The sequence below is a fragment of the Montipora capricornis genome, chromosome 12, assembly GCF_036669925.1.
Source record: "Montipora capricornis isolate CH-2021 chromosome 12, ASM3666992v2, whole genome shotgun sequence".
Classification (NCBI taxonomy): domain Eukaryota; kingdom Metazoa; phylum Cnidaria; class Anthozoa; order Scleractinia; family Acroporidae; genus Montipora; species Montipora capricornis.
In genome coordinates, this window is record NC_090894.1 from 25,685,351 (window position 1) to 25,702,651 (window position 17,301).

The following is a 17,301-nucleotide window of genomic DNA, read 5'->3' on the forward strand; positions in this document are numbered from 1 at the left end:
GTTTTTTCTCAATGGCCTCCAAAGTGATGATAATAGTAATACAGTTTACGTTCTTGGGCATAAATTTGTTTTAAGCCGTTCTCAGAGCGCATTTTAATTATAACTCTCTCCCAACGGCTCGGGCTAAAATGAGTCTGAGTTGAGCCCAAAACATATTTATGCTACTTACATAAGGTCCGCCACAGACCGGTGTGAATTCTTGCTGATCAAAATTCTGCCGCAGCGACAATGATTTTCACAAAATTAACCGTGTCACACGAGGCGAATTGTCGCGGCGACTTATCGCCCAGAGTGTCTCGGCCTTTAACGATGGGAGCGAACCGGCTGGTTCAATTGCTTCAGTATTGGACTACTGTGCGGGAGGTCGTGTGAGGAGAAAGTGCTGCCTTGTAATTTCATCTGCAAATGGTTAGGCTTTCAAGTCTTCTCGGATAAAGGACTATAAACCGTAGGCCCGGTCTCACAATTGAGTGAGGGCCAGAAGTGTATTGGCCTTTGGCTATTATGTTCTAGCTTTACTTACTGTAAAGACTTTACTGGTATGCTACAGAACCCACTCACTGTTGACAGAGTAGGGCACCGAGTTACTGGTTTTCTGGTGTCATCTACTTGCATGATTACAGTTCACGGTTATGGGCAGTGATTGTTGTTCTTTACTCAATTAAACTAAATTGAGTTCCTTTTTCTCTCTAGGTTCCAATAAAAACTGTAAAGAATGTTGCGGCCTCGAAGGCGGTGCAGAAAACAACCGAGGCCGGTGTTGACTGTCCGCTAATGTTTGATGACACGAGGTATTTTGTTGCTGATAATTCACGGTTCACATTCGCAACGAAAAGCGAAAACTTCCATTTTTACCTAAGTTTATAATTTAAAAACTGCTGCGGGATCCCATCTTCAGGGGTGGGCAATGGAAGAGGATTTGTCACGTGTTTTAGGTGCATTAACTGACTTTTTGAAGATGCTTGGCATGATAGAATGGATTACCGGGGTGTAAGGCTGGCGCAGTGATGAGAGCGGTGACTCTCATCCCACCAAGTTGGCCCGGGTTCAACTCCCAGACTCGGCGTCAAATGTGGATTGAGTTTGTTGGTTCTCTACTCTGTTCCGAGAGGGTTTTCTCCGAGTACTCCCGTCTTTCCCCCTTTGCGTTGATTTCAATTTACAATGTTCCCATTTAGTGCCCCTATCACTATGCTAGAAGACTAGACACACGTTCATCGTCATCATCATCATTATTATCATCATCAGAAGTATCACTATTATTCACTTTTTGGCCTTGGGATAGTAAATCTAAATTTGAACTGGTTTCGAGTAATGAAAGAAAATGTTGTATTTTTACAGATGGTTGCCGTTCCGTCACTCGGCACAAAGGGAGAAGAAACCCAAGGGTGACAACAAGAAGTTCTTTGATTCACTTTCAAAACCAAAGGTAATCAGTAGAATGCTTCTTCGGCAGATCATGCACAACGTGGTCTGCGGCTATTTAACAATTATTCCATGAGCGCGAGTTGGATATGAGATGGTAAATAGCCAACGAGGCGCATAGCGCCGAGTTGGCTATAACCAGTCTCATATCCAACAAGCGCGAATGGAATAATTGTTTTATTAAATTCCTTTAAACTCCAAAAGGTTAGAAAGTACGAAATACGAGCGAAAAAAGCGAGCAAATCCGAGCGAAATCAAAAAAACTTGATGAGAACCGATGCGATGTCGTGTAACACCTTGTGGTCAGACAGACGCAGGCTCGTCACAAAAACATTTCTTACCTTTTCGCGTACTTCTAAACGTCGGAATTTAACCCAGCTGTCCAGAAAAACTTTTTTTTTTGCTTTCTTCAGAGAGAAATTTCGCTTTCCGGCGAAAAAACTTTTAGCTTGGCAACACTTAGATCAATCATTTACCATATAAGGTCAAACCAAGGTATATGAGCTGATAACCGAGATTGAGTGAACCAATCAGAGCACGCGAAATGCATTATCCGAGGTTGAGAATTTAATAAACTGCAATAGCCATCACCACACAACGTAATCGTGTTGCTCGCTCGAAAATAAGCCAGTGTAAGAGATGTTCATGTTCTCTGGGCAGGCAGTAGTATGTCGTTTCCCGTTTGCCGTTTTCCACAAACACGAATTTGAATCTGTTTCAGTTCATATCATCGCAATAAATTATTTTTGCTTATTTCAGCATTACAACTCTCACTTAGAGAGCGCGACCGTTGGATCACCTGATACCGGAGCTGTTTATAGAGCACTCCCTGTCTACAGGGTAAGTTCGGAATCCCTTTGGTTGATAATCTCAGTCATTCATTTCAATGGCGTGAATGTACCGTTTCGACAATTTCAGTTCTAGCAGAGGGTGCAGGGATGGCGCAGTGTTGAGAGCACTCGCCTCCCACAAATGTGGCCGGGGTTCAATTCCCAGACTCGGCGTCATTTGTGGGTTGAGTTTGTTGGTTCTCTTCTCTGCACCGAGAGGTTTTTCTCTGGGTACTCTGGTTTTCTTCTCTCCTCAAGGAGAGGCCACGAAAGGAACGATTTTTTAATTTCAATTTACAGTCTTCCCAATTAGTGCTCCAGCGCTAGAATATTAGATGGTTCATGGTTCATTTATTTCACACTATTTACATAGCATTAACATAGAAAGAAAAGTATAGTCACAACACATGGTTACAAGATAAAATAATTATAGTACAGGTTATAAAATGTGTGGTGGTCAAAGTAGCGAAGGCTTTCTAGTTGACCATCTCTTTCTAGATACCTAAGTAAAGTTCCTATCTTAAAGTTCCTTTCATAATCGTGGCCTGAACCTTGTGTAATGGCCTGGCTCCTAAAAGTCTCCCATAGCTCAGGGGTGGAACATTCGAACTAGTTATCAGGAGGTCGTCGGGCGGGTTCGACTCTTGGAAAGGAGCACTCGGATTTATTCCGAGTGTCACCGAGTCAACATCGACAATAAAAAAATCTCGTCAGTGGTAGAGCATCCGAACTAGAAATCGGAGGGTCGTAGGTTCGACTCCTACAAAAGAACACTCGGATTTATTCCGAGTGTCACCGAGTCAACATCGACAATAAAAAAATCTCGTCAGTGGTAGAGCATTCGAACTAGAAATCGGAGGGTCGTAGGTTCGACTCCTGCAAAGGAACACTCGGAATTTTGCTGAGTATCCCCAAGTCACCATTTACAAAATATAATGATTTCAGTATACTAGTTGTTTGTCCCACGATGTAGTCACGTGAGATGTAATTGCAACGTTTCGTCTGGCTATGCCCAGCTTCTTGTATTACGACAGTCGGCTTTCGATCCTGCATTGTTCTGTAGGAAAAATCAGTGCCAGTACGGTCCGCCGCTATGCTGCTTTCCTGGGGAATTTTCCCTCTGAACTTCCGTTTCCCTACCGATCTATTGCTTTGTTTCTTGATCGTGGACATCCATTCTTCAGGAACCTAACATAACAACATAGTATAGCATAGCATAACATTTCCATAGCGCTTGTACTAAGGAGTTTTAAGCGCTTTACACTTAGTAAAAGTAAATAGTAAAAGTATTTTACGGTTACCAATATTTCTAATAGTAGATAAATAACCTCGATACAAAAGGGGAGCAAGGCTGGCGCAGTGGTGAGAGCACTCGCCTCCCACCGATGTGGCCGGGATTCCATTTCCGGACTTGGTGTCACATTTGGATTGAGTTTGTTGGTTCTCTACTCTTCTCCTATAGGTGTTTCTCTTGGTTTTCTCCGTTTTCCTCTCTCCTAAAATAAGCAACCTACGATTTGACATGAGGTGATTTGATTTGTGTACAAAGGGTGCAAGGATGGCGCAGTGGGAGAGCACTCGTTCAAATATTTTTCATCCTGATACGTTTTCTGATAGCTGTTAGAGTGGTAGCCATTACAAACAAACTCGTGTTTATACACCGTATAATTGTTCGGATATACTTAACGTGTTCCCCTTATGACCAAAAGGGGACAAGACGTGATTTTAGATGCCGTAGCATTGAATAAACGGTTGAACATAAGAAAATGTAATTCAGCTTCTGAAGTGAATGCATTGAACTACTTAGAGAAAATAGGACAAAAGAGGGCATTGTTAACTGAAAAACTGCGTTAACTGTTGGACAAGGCCATGTCGTCAACGACAAACACTGCCCAAAATGAGGGCAAAGCTAAGGTTACCCATGCAGTCTGCTAGAAGAGCCCAAAAATATTAAGCATTAGAATTTTTTTTTTTTGTTTACGAATAGTCTTTGTTGGCTTTTGTTGTTTGTAAGACATTTGGAAACTGTGAACTTTAACGTTATATTAACTGTTTGTAAAAAAATTGTTCTTGCTTTCTCAGTTTCAAACAACTATAGACTTAAATTAAAGATATCTTGGAAAGTACTGTATGTTATGTAATTTGGAAGGTGAAGGACAAGTTTCCCTTGGTACCAAGTTTTAGCACTTGTTTCTATGAAGGATACATGCCATCTTGTCTGTTAGATATTAAATGAGGCATTGGGTTGTGGCAAGAGAAAATGAGGGGACAGAGAGAGAGGCTCAGGGCGTTGGCCGGGATATGTCATGTCCGCGAAAGTTATTTTTAGACGAGCGGAAGTCATTGTTCTAGCGGAAATCTGTCTTCTGAGACGTCCGCATGCAGTCTTGCCTCGCACACAGGTTCTTCGTGAAAAGAAAAAATGGCTGCGCACTTGGAAGGCTGATGAATATTTATTTTCTTTCAAACATCAGACCGAGGTTGGCCTGCATGCGGACGTCTCGGAAGGCAGACTTCCGCTCGTCTAAAAATAACTTTCGTGGACATGACATAAGGGCTGGACCGAGGGCCTCCCTCTCTGTCCCCTCATTTTCTCTTGGTTGTGGAACAGAGCTGTTGTTGGCTTTGTGAAGAGGATAAAATTGAGGAACGTTTCCTATGTTGTACCTATTTTGGGATGAAAAGTCCTATTTTTTGGCCACTGTCTTTCCTATTTTCCTATTTTCTGAGTGTCATTTGTCACTTGACGCCCTGCAATGGTGATTTGATTACATTTGATTTCTGTAGAGTGTCCCAAATTAGTGTCTCACCGCTAAATATACAGTTGACACTGAAATGAAGAAGTTGTAATGGCAGAATGAACCTCTGTGAACCTCTGAATACCCAGATTAAGGAGTATAGCTTTGTCGGGGCGGGGAGTCGTAACCTACCGCAGCATCGACTAAAATCTGCTATTACATTTAAAACCATTGCAATACCTGTACGAAAAATAGGAAGAAAGACATGCAAGAATTGTAACTATGCAGTTTTAAAAAACCCGTATAAATGTCTCAAAATATCAATGATAAAACAATGCTCAAATAATAGATGTCTAGAAAAATCAATATTCAGTGTGTTAAAATTCATTTAAAAAGTCTAATCGCTCAGCTTAAATGTCCTTGCAATATGTAACGAGCTTGTCGGGATTCCCTTCTGCATCTATAGCGTAATTGTTTCATTCTTGTCCACCTCTCTTTTGAAGAATCTCCGAGGACGTCCATAATGATGTTGTATTGAATGATCTTGTATTCAGGATATGTGTGTTTGTGAGCTCTAATCGCAGCTGATTGTACTTTGTGGTCTTCTCAATGTCTTTTGCCTCTAAGTTTTCCAACCATGGGCAGCTCATTTCGATGACTATAACTTGCTTGTTGGTTTTGTCGATGATGGTAATATCGATCCTGTTACCTTTCACCTGCGTCGTTTCTGCATACAAGGCAACTTCCCAGAAGGGAATCGCGCGCTCATTCTCGTACATCGGCTCAAGTGTGGCTAGTGAGTACCATGGTTCAACTTTAGTGACGAGATCAAGGGATCTTAAGACTTCAAAGAATAGAATCTTGAGAGCGTTATGTCTCTATAATAATAATAATAATAATAATAATAATAATAATAATAATAATAATAATAATAATAATAATAATAATAATACCAACTTTATTCAATCAAGACAATGAAAGGGAGAGTTACCAGAGCTTATCCCTATACGAGGATTTTGATGAGGGAGGAAAACCGGGGTACCCGGAGAAAAACCCTCGGAATCAGATTGAGATCGACTGAAACTCAGCCCACATACGACCTCGAAGCCAGAGTTGAACCTGGGTCACAGAGGTGGGAGGTGCGGTTTATAACCACTAAGCCATCCTGACTCCTTGTAAGTACTATGTCTGCGCCAGTGCACTGCAGCCAGCTAGGATTTGCTGCACCTTCTCCAGGGTATTATTATTATTATTATTAGAGAAGTAAACTAAAAAGGGAACATTGTTTTATGTTCTCCCTTGCTACCAAAACGTTCTTTAGTCTTTAAGAGTATTCAAAGACCAAAACAGCGTGACACTTTCCCTTTAATTAAGTAAGCGAAGTTGCTCGGATATATAACAATTAATTCATTGTATAAATAGGTTGAAACACCAGAAAGGCTGAAGACACCTGCTATCAACATGCAGTCGTCCTGGCTGACAAATCAAGCGCACAACTATAAGGTATTCAGAAACTACTTTCTCGATTCATTGTTTTGACCTCAAATTTATAGCAAGCTTAAATTGTTTGCAATGATACCTTATACCAATCATACTCTGTTAAAAGAACGGGTGGCTCATTTCATGTGTTGAGAAAAAACACAATTTATCAGTAATCATGTCCTATGTCACTTTTTTTACATTTCCCGGTTGCCGTCACTTTGAATTTAATATATAGAGGATATTACACGGTGGCGAGAAGATATGAATTTGATGTTTGAGTGGCAAGAGGAATATATCATGAGTGAGCGTAGCGAACGAGTGAGACATTGTTCTCGCCACTCAAACATAAAATTCATATTTTCGAGGTAACGTATAATTTTCTTTTTATTATATGGACAATAAATATACATGGTAGAGATTGAGAAGCGGGCTTAAATGCAAATACTGGGTATTGATACAAACAAAAATAGCGGGAAAAAAAGGCGGGAATCGCGACGTCGTTGACCAATTACGCCACTCGGTTCCCGGATGTAGGGGTCGTATTGATTCTACGAGTGTTTTAGTTCCCGGTAAATCACCGCCGATCGCTACCGCGGCAATCGGGGCATAAAATCGCCGATATCTATCATGTCAGATACCGGCGATTAAATTCGCCGCAATTTACGAAGTGTGCTCGCTCCAGCGATTTTTTACGCCCCTCGCAGCGAATTCCTGAATGATTCAACCAATGAGACCTTACTGCATAAAAATGGCGGACAACAGCGAAGCATGGTGGACAGATGAAAGAGAAGAGACACCAGGGAATAAAAGGAAAGTGGAAATTCCCTGCAATCGGCGTATAAAATCGGAGCGACGAAATTCGCTGGCGATTTTTTCTGCCGGCGCGAGCACAATCGTCTAGTGTGAGAGCCGAACCCGTGACTTAGAATTACATAAGAACAGTTCAGATACATAGATGTATGGAACTGCATTTATTCTCTATCACGATCAAGGCTCAATCAACACTGACGTGTTTTCAAAATGTTCTGTGTAATTTTGGCGAAACCAAGCAAAATATCGTTCATTGTCACTGGTGCTTTCGTAACGTTTTCACCTTCCACACGTGACGAATTAAAACACTCAAAATATCCTTTTTCACCTATTCACAAACGTTTTCTACGCTCTTATGTCATAGTTTTCCGAAGTATCGCCTTTCGCGTCATGCTTTTTTCTTTATTAGAATTACGTAAGCGCGTTCCAGATACATTTGTATGAAATTTGATATCTTCTTATCACGATCATGGCTCAATCCACACTGACGCGTTTTTGTGATTTTCTGCTGTAATCTTGGCAAAACCAAGTAAAATATTGTTCATCCTCACTGTTGCTTTCGTAAAGTTTTCACCTATCCACACGAAAACGCTTAAAATCTCCATTTTGTGGGTATTGCATAATGCATTATGCAATAGCCATAATGTCATCATGTCTGAGGAGTGAACGTGGTAGCAAGAAAATAGCCCGAAATGCGTGCATAGATCAGGAACGTGATAAGTCTATTTTAGTAACCAACGAGACTAAATTAGGGTGCATTTTTTTGGGAAAATCCATAAAAAGGATTTGTGATCTCAGATCAATGGATTCTTCACCGTAAAAAAAAACGCAAATCCGAGAAAGGATTATTTGCCAGGACAACGCAAACCAACAAACCCAGAGTTGGGTGCAATTTCCAAAAAATAAATTAGCGGTTAACTGGTTTTGAAGAAATTCTTCAATGAAAATGCCACCAGAATCTTAGCGATCGATAAAGGTAGAAATCGATTACAGATGGTATTTTTGCAGTTTACTTTTTAGCTGTAGGAAAGGTGCTACAGCATTATAGCTGTCAAGAAACTTTTAGTGTAATTTCTGGTGTGAAATTTTCAGGAAACCTAACCATTTTCGACGTTTTCGTGCCTTCGATCGTACGGTAAAAATGGCTCGAGAAAAACTTTGGGACTAAACCGTCATGTACGATAGCTCCGGTAGCTGTTGTGTATCCTTTTTGCATGAAAAACCGCTTGTCAAAAATAGTGTTTTCAAATCCTTTCCCAAAAAAACGCATAAGTGGTGAATCTCAAAAACCCAGATTTAGATTTCATCCGACGTATCCTCCTCGAGTGTGGATATACTTTGGATTCAAGAATCCGTTTTCGGATTTTCCCCAAAAAAACGCACCCTTAGTCTGCTTTTCTTGAAGCGACAAATGACTGGTCAGTTAACATCGACAATGCGTTATTAAATGGCGTCGTTTTCATTAACCTCACTAAGGCATTCGACACCATTGATCACGAGATCATCTTGCGTAAATTGTCATTCTTGGGTTTTGACCAGGCATCCATTAGGTGGTTCCGGTCCTACCTAAGTGGCTGAACCCAAAGATGTGATGTCAACGGCAAGCTATCAACTGCTCGCGATGTCAGGTGCGGCGTACCGCAGGGCGGTGTATTGGGTCCTTTGCTATTTCTAATGAGAGTTACAAACTTCGAGGCAATGAAAGGTGTAACTGACGAGCGAAGAGAAGCACTCACAGTGCATTTTTAACCTTTCAACACACTCAGCCGAAAAATTGGTTTTTGCCCTGAGCGGGACTCGAACCTACGTCTCCCTGATTACTAGTCGGGTATGCTAAGCCACTAAACCAACGCAGCAGATTAATGAGGTTACTTAGCGGCGTGGGGATCCCTAGGGCCCAACTTTTCTTCACTCGAGTGTGTATCCTTGCCTCTATAACCCCAGGGTTATACTATAACTGGGGTACACAGGATACACACGCAAGTGAAGAAAAGTTGGGTCCTATGGATCCCCACGCTGCTAAGTCACCTCATTAATCTGCTGCGTTGCCAGTGTGGTAGCCTTGATGGTGTAGTGGCTTAGCATGCCCGACTAGTAATCAGGGAGACGTGGGTTCGAGTCCCGCTCAGGGCAAAAACCAATTTTTCGGATGAGTGTGTCGGAAGGTTAAAAATGCACTGTGTGTGCTTCTCTTCTCTCTTTGCTATTTCTAATTTATGTTAATGATCTCCCCAACTGCTTGCGGGCCGCTGCGCCAAGGTTATTTGCTGATGACACAAACATTACACGATCGGCTTAAACGTTAACGGAACTCAAACAAGCCTTGATCCCTGGTTTAAGTAACCTTAGCTGCTGGCTGAAAGCCGACAAGCTTAGGTTAAATCTTGTCAAAATTGAACTAATGATTATTGGATCGAGGCAGAGGTTATCTGTCCAAACTGAAGACGTTGAAATGAGAATTGACGATCAAATCATCAAAAAGGTTGAACATACGAAATCCTTGGGCGTTACCATAGATGCTCAACTTACTTGGTGCAAACACATTGATGTAATATGCGACATAGTATCTTCAGCTATAGGTGCCCTTAAACGTGTGCAACCCTTTATTCTGAAAGAAACTGCCATTCAAATTTATAACGCTCTGATTGTGCCATATTTCAATTATTGCAGACCGATTTGAGACCAAAAATTGCAGAATCGTGCAACTAGAGTACGAACTCGAACTAGCTCCTAACCACCCTTAACCTGGGAGAGGCTATCAATTCGGCGAAAGAAACGGAAAGCCTTAAAGATGTATAAGACAATGAATGGACATGCCCCGGATTATCTTCAACGTGTTTTCACTCTATCGTTGAACGATTTCGTTTCGGGCCAGGTTTAGCGTAGTATTTCACAATACTGCAGATTCACAACGGCTGCATTTCAACGTAATTACAGATTTTTAGCTCATTCGCAATTTACAGGTTTTCTCATTTCGCAAAATACAGATTCTCATTTCGTTTCGTTTGTTTCTTTTCGCAAATTACACGAAGCGTTTTACACAAAGCAGGGTAACAAAATCTGTACCTTCGTTCCCGTTCACTCGTCAAAAGAAAAATTTCGGTCCTTTGTTTGTAACCGCCAAAAAATATATATAACTAACTGCAGACAGTACTGTTTCGGCCTTCTGGGCCTCATCATATAAATTTTTATTTATTTATTTATTTTTTGGCGACCATCTTTCTGGGCCTCAGAAAAAGTCGATGTTCAAGTTATCGCTTGAGTAAAAGACAAATGCAGAATCACGGTGCTCGAAAATTCCGATCACCAGAATCATCTTCAAAAACAATATTTTCTTGGTGTCTCACTCTCACAGAATATTGAACGTCGATCTGTCAAAAACCATAACTAGGTTACGAAGGCTGAAACCCATTCTTTCGAGCGGCTATTTTTTATTTATGTATTGTTGTTGAACAAATGACTGAATCGGTAACCTTTTCCCCTATAACTTAGCGTATTAGGAATGTTGTTCTTTTCCAACACGCAAAAAAAATATATGAACAGCAAGGCAGTTTTGATTATAATTCTTCTCAACACAAGCAATACCCACTTCCAGTCTCTGACTGGCTATTTTTCACCTATCCACAAACGTATGTTGCGCTCCTATGTCATCGTTTTCAGAAATATCGCCTTTCGCAATTTACAATGTCCATTTTTAAAAGATCCTTTTTCGACGGCGACCCGCCCGGTTTGAGCGTTTTAATGTCGATAGCAACCTTCCGCGTTGCCGTCCGCGTCCCAAAAACGGGCAGTGTGGGGCAAGTAGCTTTTTTCCTTTTTCCAAGAGAATACATGTAGTAGTAGTTCCAACAATTAAGCGATAATTTGCCTCAAGAGTGGAGGGTGTATTTGACGGAGGCACCAGATCAAGGGTGCGTTCGATTGACTGTATTCCGGAATAAGAATACATGGAATATAAGTTAGAAATCCTTCGTCTTTACGGAGATTCACATTAAAATTGTCACACATCAGCGAAAATGTTATTTGAAACATATTTTTATCATCCTTGCTGCTTCGAAACGCGCCAAATATACCGTTTTAATCATCGCTCCACGTATTCTTATTCTGGAATTGCGTCAATCGAACGCGCCCCAAGTCTAGACGGATTACCCTAAAGTTATTGCGAAACCAAGGCAGGTAGTTTTGCAGAAAACGTGCTACACGTTTAATACCATTTGCTCCTTACAGATCCCACGCCATTTCTCTCTCTGTCTCCTCTTGTAGTCTCCCAATAAGCTTGCTTCACTTGAAATCAATATCGGTCTTAATGAATGATGTCTTCAATAACTCACCTTACATTTCTAACCTTTTCAACTATTCGACCGAGATGCATCCATATAACACAAGATTTGCTTCTAAAACACCAAAGCTGCACTAATTAGAACGCATGCATAGCAAAAGAAGCAAAAGAATGACGTTGCGATATGATGTTTAATAATTAACAATTATTCCATGAGCGCGCGTTGGATATGACTGAGATTATAGATAGCCAACGAGGCGCGTAGCGCCGAGTAGGCTATAATCATCTCATATCCAACAAGCGCGAGTGGAATAATTGTTTTATTAATAACGTCCCCAAAATATAGAAAACTAGACTACAATAAAAATAAAAAGGCCCAAAAAATCACGCATATGCTTGCCGTGTTTGTAGATCATGGTATAATGGCTCATAACCCATGATGCCTTAGCCAATCAAAACTCTCGAATTGCATTATCCAATGATCCAGTTTTTAAAGGGGCTAGGTCACGCTATTTTAGGTAATTTTGTTTAATTTTGTTAATTATGAGCTCTAAACGTCAAATTAGGAATTGATTGAACTTAGTAGTTCTTTAGGCTGCCCGTACAGTGACGTTTTGTTTCCAATCGGTAATTCTTTTCTTTTTGTTTTCTAGGGTCCTGGTAACAAGAATTCCTTTGCTTATCGCTCATCCCCTTCAACCAGGGTGAGTCCCAAAAATTCATCACAAATCCTACACCTGTTTTAAGCGAACTAAATACAAGTCTTGAATTCACCGCAAGCAGGAAACTAGCTCGGCGTTTTGAACATTCCAGTTCGCAAAATGGGTTAAGGTAGCACAGCAGTAGTTCGACTTGGAAATTATCAACTGAGGTGATACGGTAAATTGACCGCCATAAAGAACTTCGAAAGCTCACGTTTCCAGCGTTAAATTCGCTCTGACGCCGCTCGAAACGTCAGCTGTTGAAATTCTTTCCGGAGCCGTCAATTTACCATTTCAACCAAGACAAGTTAAAGTTCACACAGCAACCAGGTGTACAATAATCAGTCAATATGTAGCTAATCCGGTTTGGAATTGAAAGTAGCTTGACAAAGTTACAGTTCAACGACCCGTACACCGGTTGTGGGTCTTCGAACTGTAACTTTGCAAAGTTACTTTCAATTCCAAACCGGAGAATCTGCATGTCAACTCAGTTGATGAACCGATTTCTGTGTTTAACTTCCCCACCGACGGAGCACCCAAATTTATATAGAAACTATTAAAACCCGTTTATCCATTTCCTGATTAGCTCGACTTGGTTTCAAAGGATGTGAAATTGTCATGCAGAACTAATAGGAGTCAAAGTCAATTTTTATTTAACTCACACAATATTATGTTCATAAAAGTGAGGATAATTTATACAGTAGCGTTACATAGAAAAGAATCACAATAATTTACAATTCCTGTGTAACAATAAAAAGGGGAAGAAGTATTAAGGAGAAGAAAGAACAATAAGTTACTAAATATTTGTTCTGTATGTAGAGTTTGGGACTCCTAAATAGTTAGTAACTAATGAAATACATGACAAAATTACTAGATTCTGATTGGCTAACAACAGTACGTGCTGTTCTTTGTAAACACAGTGCAAAAAAGAGTTAATTCAGTTCAAAAATACTTAATTCAGTGCAATTTATTCACAGATTTCTCGGTTTTGATTGGCTACTAAACAATAGGGTTTGGTAAGAACCAATCAAATATTTTGTTGTGATGGCGTGAAACTTGTGGCGTGAAAGTTGTTGGTGTGTTTTGGTAACGTGAATACGAGTGCATCACTTCCGAAATGGAACTTGCTCTGCAATTTTCTACATTATCAAACAGTAATCATATCACTTTTCTCGTTCAATTTGGAAATAATTTGCACTTCGTGTGTTTTTCAAAAAGCTGAAATTGCATTCCTCATTCGGGCTCCTGCAATTTCGAAACTCGTTTGAAAAACGCACTCGTGCAAATTATTTTCAAATTGAACTCAAAATCGTATGATTACCTATACTGATCGAGTAGATGCCATATTATAATATGAGCAACAGGAATATGAATAACAATATTTAAAGGGTATTACTCTCTGTACTAACTACTAACTTTAAATTTAAGAGAATTATATTGAACATATTATAACATACTTGAGAACCAACAACACTATTATAACCGTAAATCAGTTGGTGTGGTCCTTTGGGCAAGGCGTTTGGCGTGCGTACAGTTTTCGCCGAGTTCACCACCCGCTCTGACCGCAAACCGCTAACTCGATAATATTTTACATGCGGAACAATCGAATTAATTTCGCCTTTTAAAACCAACTTGATCACTGCCAGACGTGTGTAGGCATGTTACTGCCGGGTTAGGCACACCCTAGAACCAAGGATTTAAAGAGGGCCTATCGGAGGACACTTTCCATTTGACAGAACTGACCGGCCAGACCAGGCATTTGAAAGGATTAACTCTACAACGCTATCAAATTAACACACTTCAGGGATGATATATTCTCCTCCAAAAGAATGTGAGGGATTATCATGCAAGTGTTCCTTCAAATTGTTGCATTTTCTTTGAAAACTGACGAGTCTGGCCGGCCAGTTCTTACAAAAGGAAAGCGCCCTCAATTTCAGAAATACTTGGCGCTCAACTAGAGAATGGCATCTGTCGGTTTTCACCAGAAAATAGCAACCTCTGAGGTGGGGATAGCTGTACTGTACACGTGTTACAGTTCATCATCTCTTAATTGTGTTGTCACAGTCTAGTATTCTCCCAAAACAGTGTCAGTAAAACGATTTGATTTGATTTGATTTGATTTTATTGAGATTTGCCCAGAAATTCAAGTAATTAGATTCACTTGTATTTCAATAAACTCCACGAAGAGTCTCCTAGTCTTTCGAAAAGTCCTTCGTCTCATGTAGATAGTTCGTCGCTCGGTCATTCGCTTCACGCTTCGCTCGCCAAAACATTTCCTCATGGGATTCTCGTGAGGTCGACTTGTGGCAAGTCTTACGAGTACCCTTACTCTTTTTTCCAACTTCGACATCACTCGTGTCTCGGAATACGGACAATTAACGTCACAAACGTGAAGAGTCCCCCAAATGCTGCTAAAAAGGAAAAACTGTTGCATTTACCTTAAGCTAAAAATAGCGCCACCCTTTACACTAACCATGATGACAACATGCAGTCTGAGCTGGGCAGAAGTGTGCTTGAGCGCTCGTATCATTTAACCAAAAACTCTTTCTATTTTTCTTATTTGTATAGTCTTTTAATAGGTGTGTTCTTGTATTCGGCTTGCCTCGCCTCGATTAGCTTTTTCTTGTTATTTTAGGGGTAAACCATCCACCATCACATTTAGCTAAATAAAATTGTTGTTGTTGTTAACCTTATTGTTAGAAATAGGTAGGAAATGCTAAGACTTAAAGGGACACTTCCTGTTGGATATAACAAATTGGGCTTTCATCTAATAACTTGCAGTTTTGGTTATAATTTAGGAGGAAGTGGTTCCCCCAAAATTGTAACAGTTGTATCATAACGTATTTTCTTTCCCCAGGAACCTGTGGTATCAAGATTTCCTCACATAGTACAAGGACACAAGAGATAGAAAAGTGCAAGACAGGTGCCTTGTGTTTAATTGCATTTTCCTTTGAACAAAAACCTCACCACACAACCCGGCGTAAAGATTGACTGAAATTGTTTGCGAATACGAATGAGCTAATGGTAATTTTGCCCTCAAGAATATGTGGTAACTCTGCGCAAGAGACAAGTGGAACAGATGACTAATGGATGAGATGGCAGCACACCCCTGGTTCCAGTTTCGTTTAAAAGATAATTCTGGGCCCGCAAAGCGAAGCCAGACCCGTTCAAACTTAAATTCGTACACGCCAACCCGGCCACTATAATTACTTATTTCTGCACTGGTGACGAAGGCCTATGATAACCATCTGCTAAATGAACGCACAATTGATGGAGTGAATATCATGTAATGGTTATGAACAAAATAATTTAGGAAAGGCTATTAAAAGCACATAACGCCCTCGAAATCAATGCATGAAGCATAAATCGTGCATTAAGTGGTCTTTGACCTTACTTTAACGTTGCGCTTCCCTTATTTTCCAGTTGCACGAGGCGAACTCTTTCTAGAAATTTCAATCAATCGAACAAACTTTTCGTTGTTTTTTTTTTATTTTTACATTGTTTGCATTTAGGCTTTTACCAAGGACAAAAGCTGTCGGATTAAACACCCACTCGGGGTGTAAAATACTGACAAGGTTGCCGACATCCAAACAAAACCTAAACTGAATGTACATTTTTGTGTTCATGTCCGACTCGACGGTCTCAATTGGCACGAAGGTCGACATTGTAACTATTCGATTGCAGCGTTATATGCGGGGCTTCAACTCAGTCAAGTTGAGAAAAATAATAATTCATAGAAGAGTTCTTCCCTTTTAATCATTTCCATGCCACAAGTTGTTGAATATTCCTATCAATGATTCTAACTTCCAATATCATAATTTGATTCATAACATAAAAACAATATTGGTCTCACCTCGCCATTTCAAAATCGCAAGATTTATGTACGTTCAGATAACTTCTTAGCAATTAACCAACAAAAAAACCAAATGAAGCCGAGTTAAGACCGTCCGATTCGTTATGCTTTTTGCTGAGACCAAGGAGGAGAGTGAATCGTAGAAGCGATGAGAAAAAAATCGTTCCAATACATTAAACCTGAATAGACAAGACAGTACTAAACGTATATAGGCTTTGCTTGAAGTGTGCTCACACGAAGAGGTGGATAGACTAGAGTTCGGCACAGTTGAACAACACATGTGTAAAATCTGTAGATATTCTCACAAATTTATTTATGTCAAACAAATGAGAAGTACATGTACAAAAGAGAAAAAGTGTTTAGGATATATTCTTCAATAATTGTAATAAATGCATCTCCTTGCGTACCTTTTCTCTTTTTGATGAGTTCAATGGTCCTACTGGGATTCGTGAAAGCCCTCAACAAAACTAAAACCCGATGTATCAAACTTTCTTTTCTGGTCCGCGCAATCGATGTTTCATTGTACCTTACGCTAAAAATCCTGTTTCGCAAGTCAGTTTTGATGCCGTAACGTCCATGCAGGCTAAACTTCTCGATTGGCTTCACAGAATCAACCATTTCGACTCTCCCTTGGTGTTGACTTTGTGAATTGGAGCTTCTTTCTCACACGCTGTGGAATTGAGTCTTTTTTGTGCAACTAAATTCCGCCATTAAGTGACCACCCAGTTGAAAGCGACTAGACGGTCCCTTTCTATTGATACCGATTTTGCTTATCTTTCTCAAGATGAACTTAACCTCTGCTTGTGAGATAGTTTGACGTCCTGGACATGATGTTGTGCTATGGCTTTACTTGCATCTCATCGTAACACAAACCCTTTGCAAGCCGAGTTCCGTCGGAGTTCTCCACCTCTAAGGTCGTGGTTCTGGAAACTTCGCACTCAGAGCACGGTGGTTGAGCCATTGCGTCAAGGGTCTACTGGATTCAATTGATCAAGAACACATTTTCATCTTCAAAGCTATTCTGACCAATATACCCATAGCGTCGAGTTCAACACCGATACGGGGATACTTTGAAAAATGACCGAGCGGTTTATGCAGGTCTTACATGCGAAGACCCGGATGAGGGCGGAAGATTAACTTAAGCCCAGGTCATGGGAGTTCGTAATACTCTGCTACTTATTGA

General features: G+C 40.4%; 1 protein-coding gene across 1 annotated transcript in view; it reads left to right on the forward strand.

Moving 5' to 3' along the window:
- The window catches only part of LOC138027187 (WD repeat-containing protein 64-like), a 62,866-nt gene extending 45,684 nt beyond the window's left edge, over nucleotides 1-17,182 (forward strand). The window contains exons 30-35 of the mRNA XM_068874721.1: nucleotides 694-791; nucleotides 1,342-1,429; nucleotides 2,185-2,265; nucleotides 6,416-6,496; nucleotides 12,218-12,268; nucleotides 15,123-17,182. Of these exons, the coding sequence (XP_068730822.1) occupies nucleotides 694-791; nucleotides 1,342-1,429; nucleotides 2,185-2,265; nucleotides 6,416-6,496; nucleotides 12,218-12,268; nucleotides 15,123-15,173 (450 nt within the window). The 3' untranslated portion in view covers nucleotides 15,174-17,182. The remainder of the gene's footprint in view (nucleotides 1-693; nucleotides 792-1,341; nucleotides 1,430-2,184; nucleotides 2,266-6,415; nucleotides 6,497-12,217; nucleotides 12,269-15,122) is intronic.
- Nucleotides 17,183-17,301: the final 119 nt, after the last annotated feature.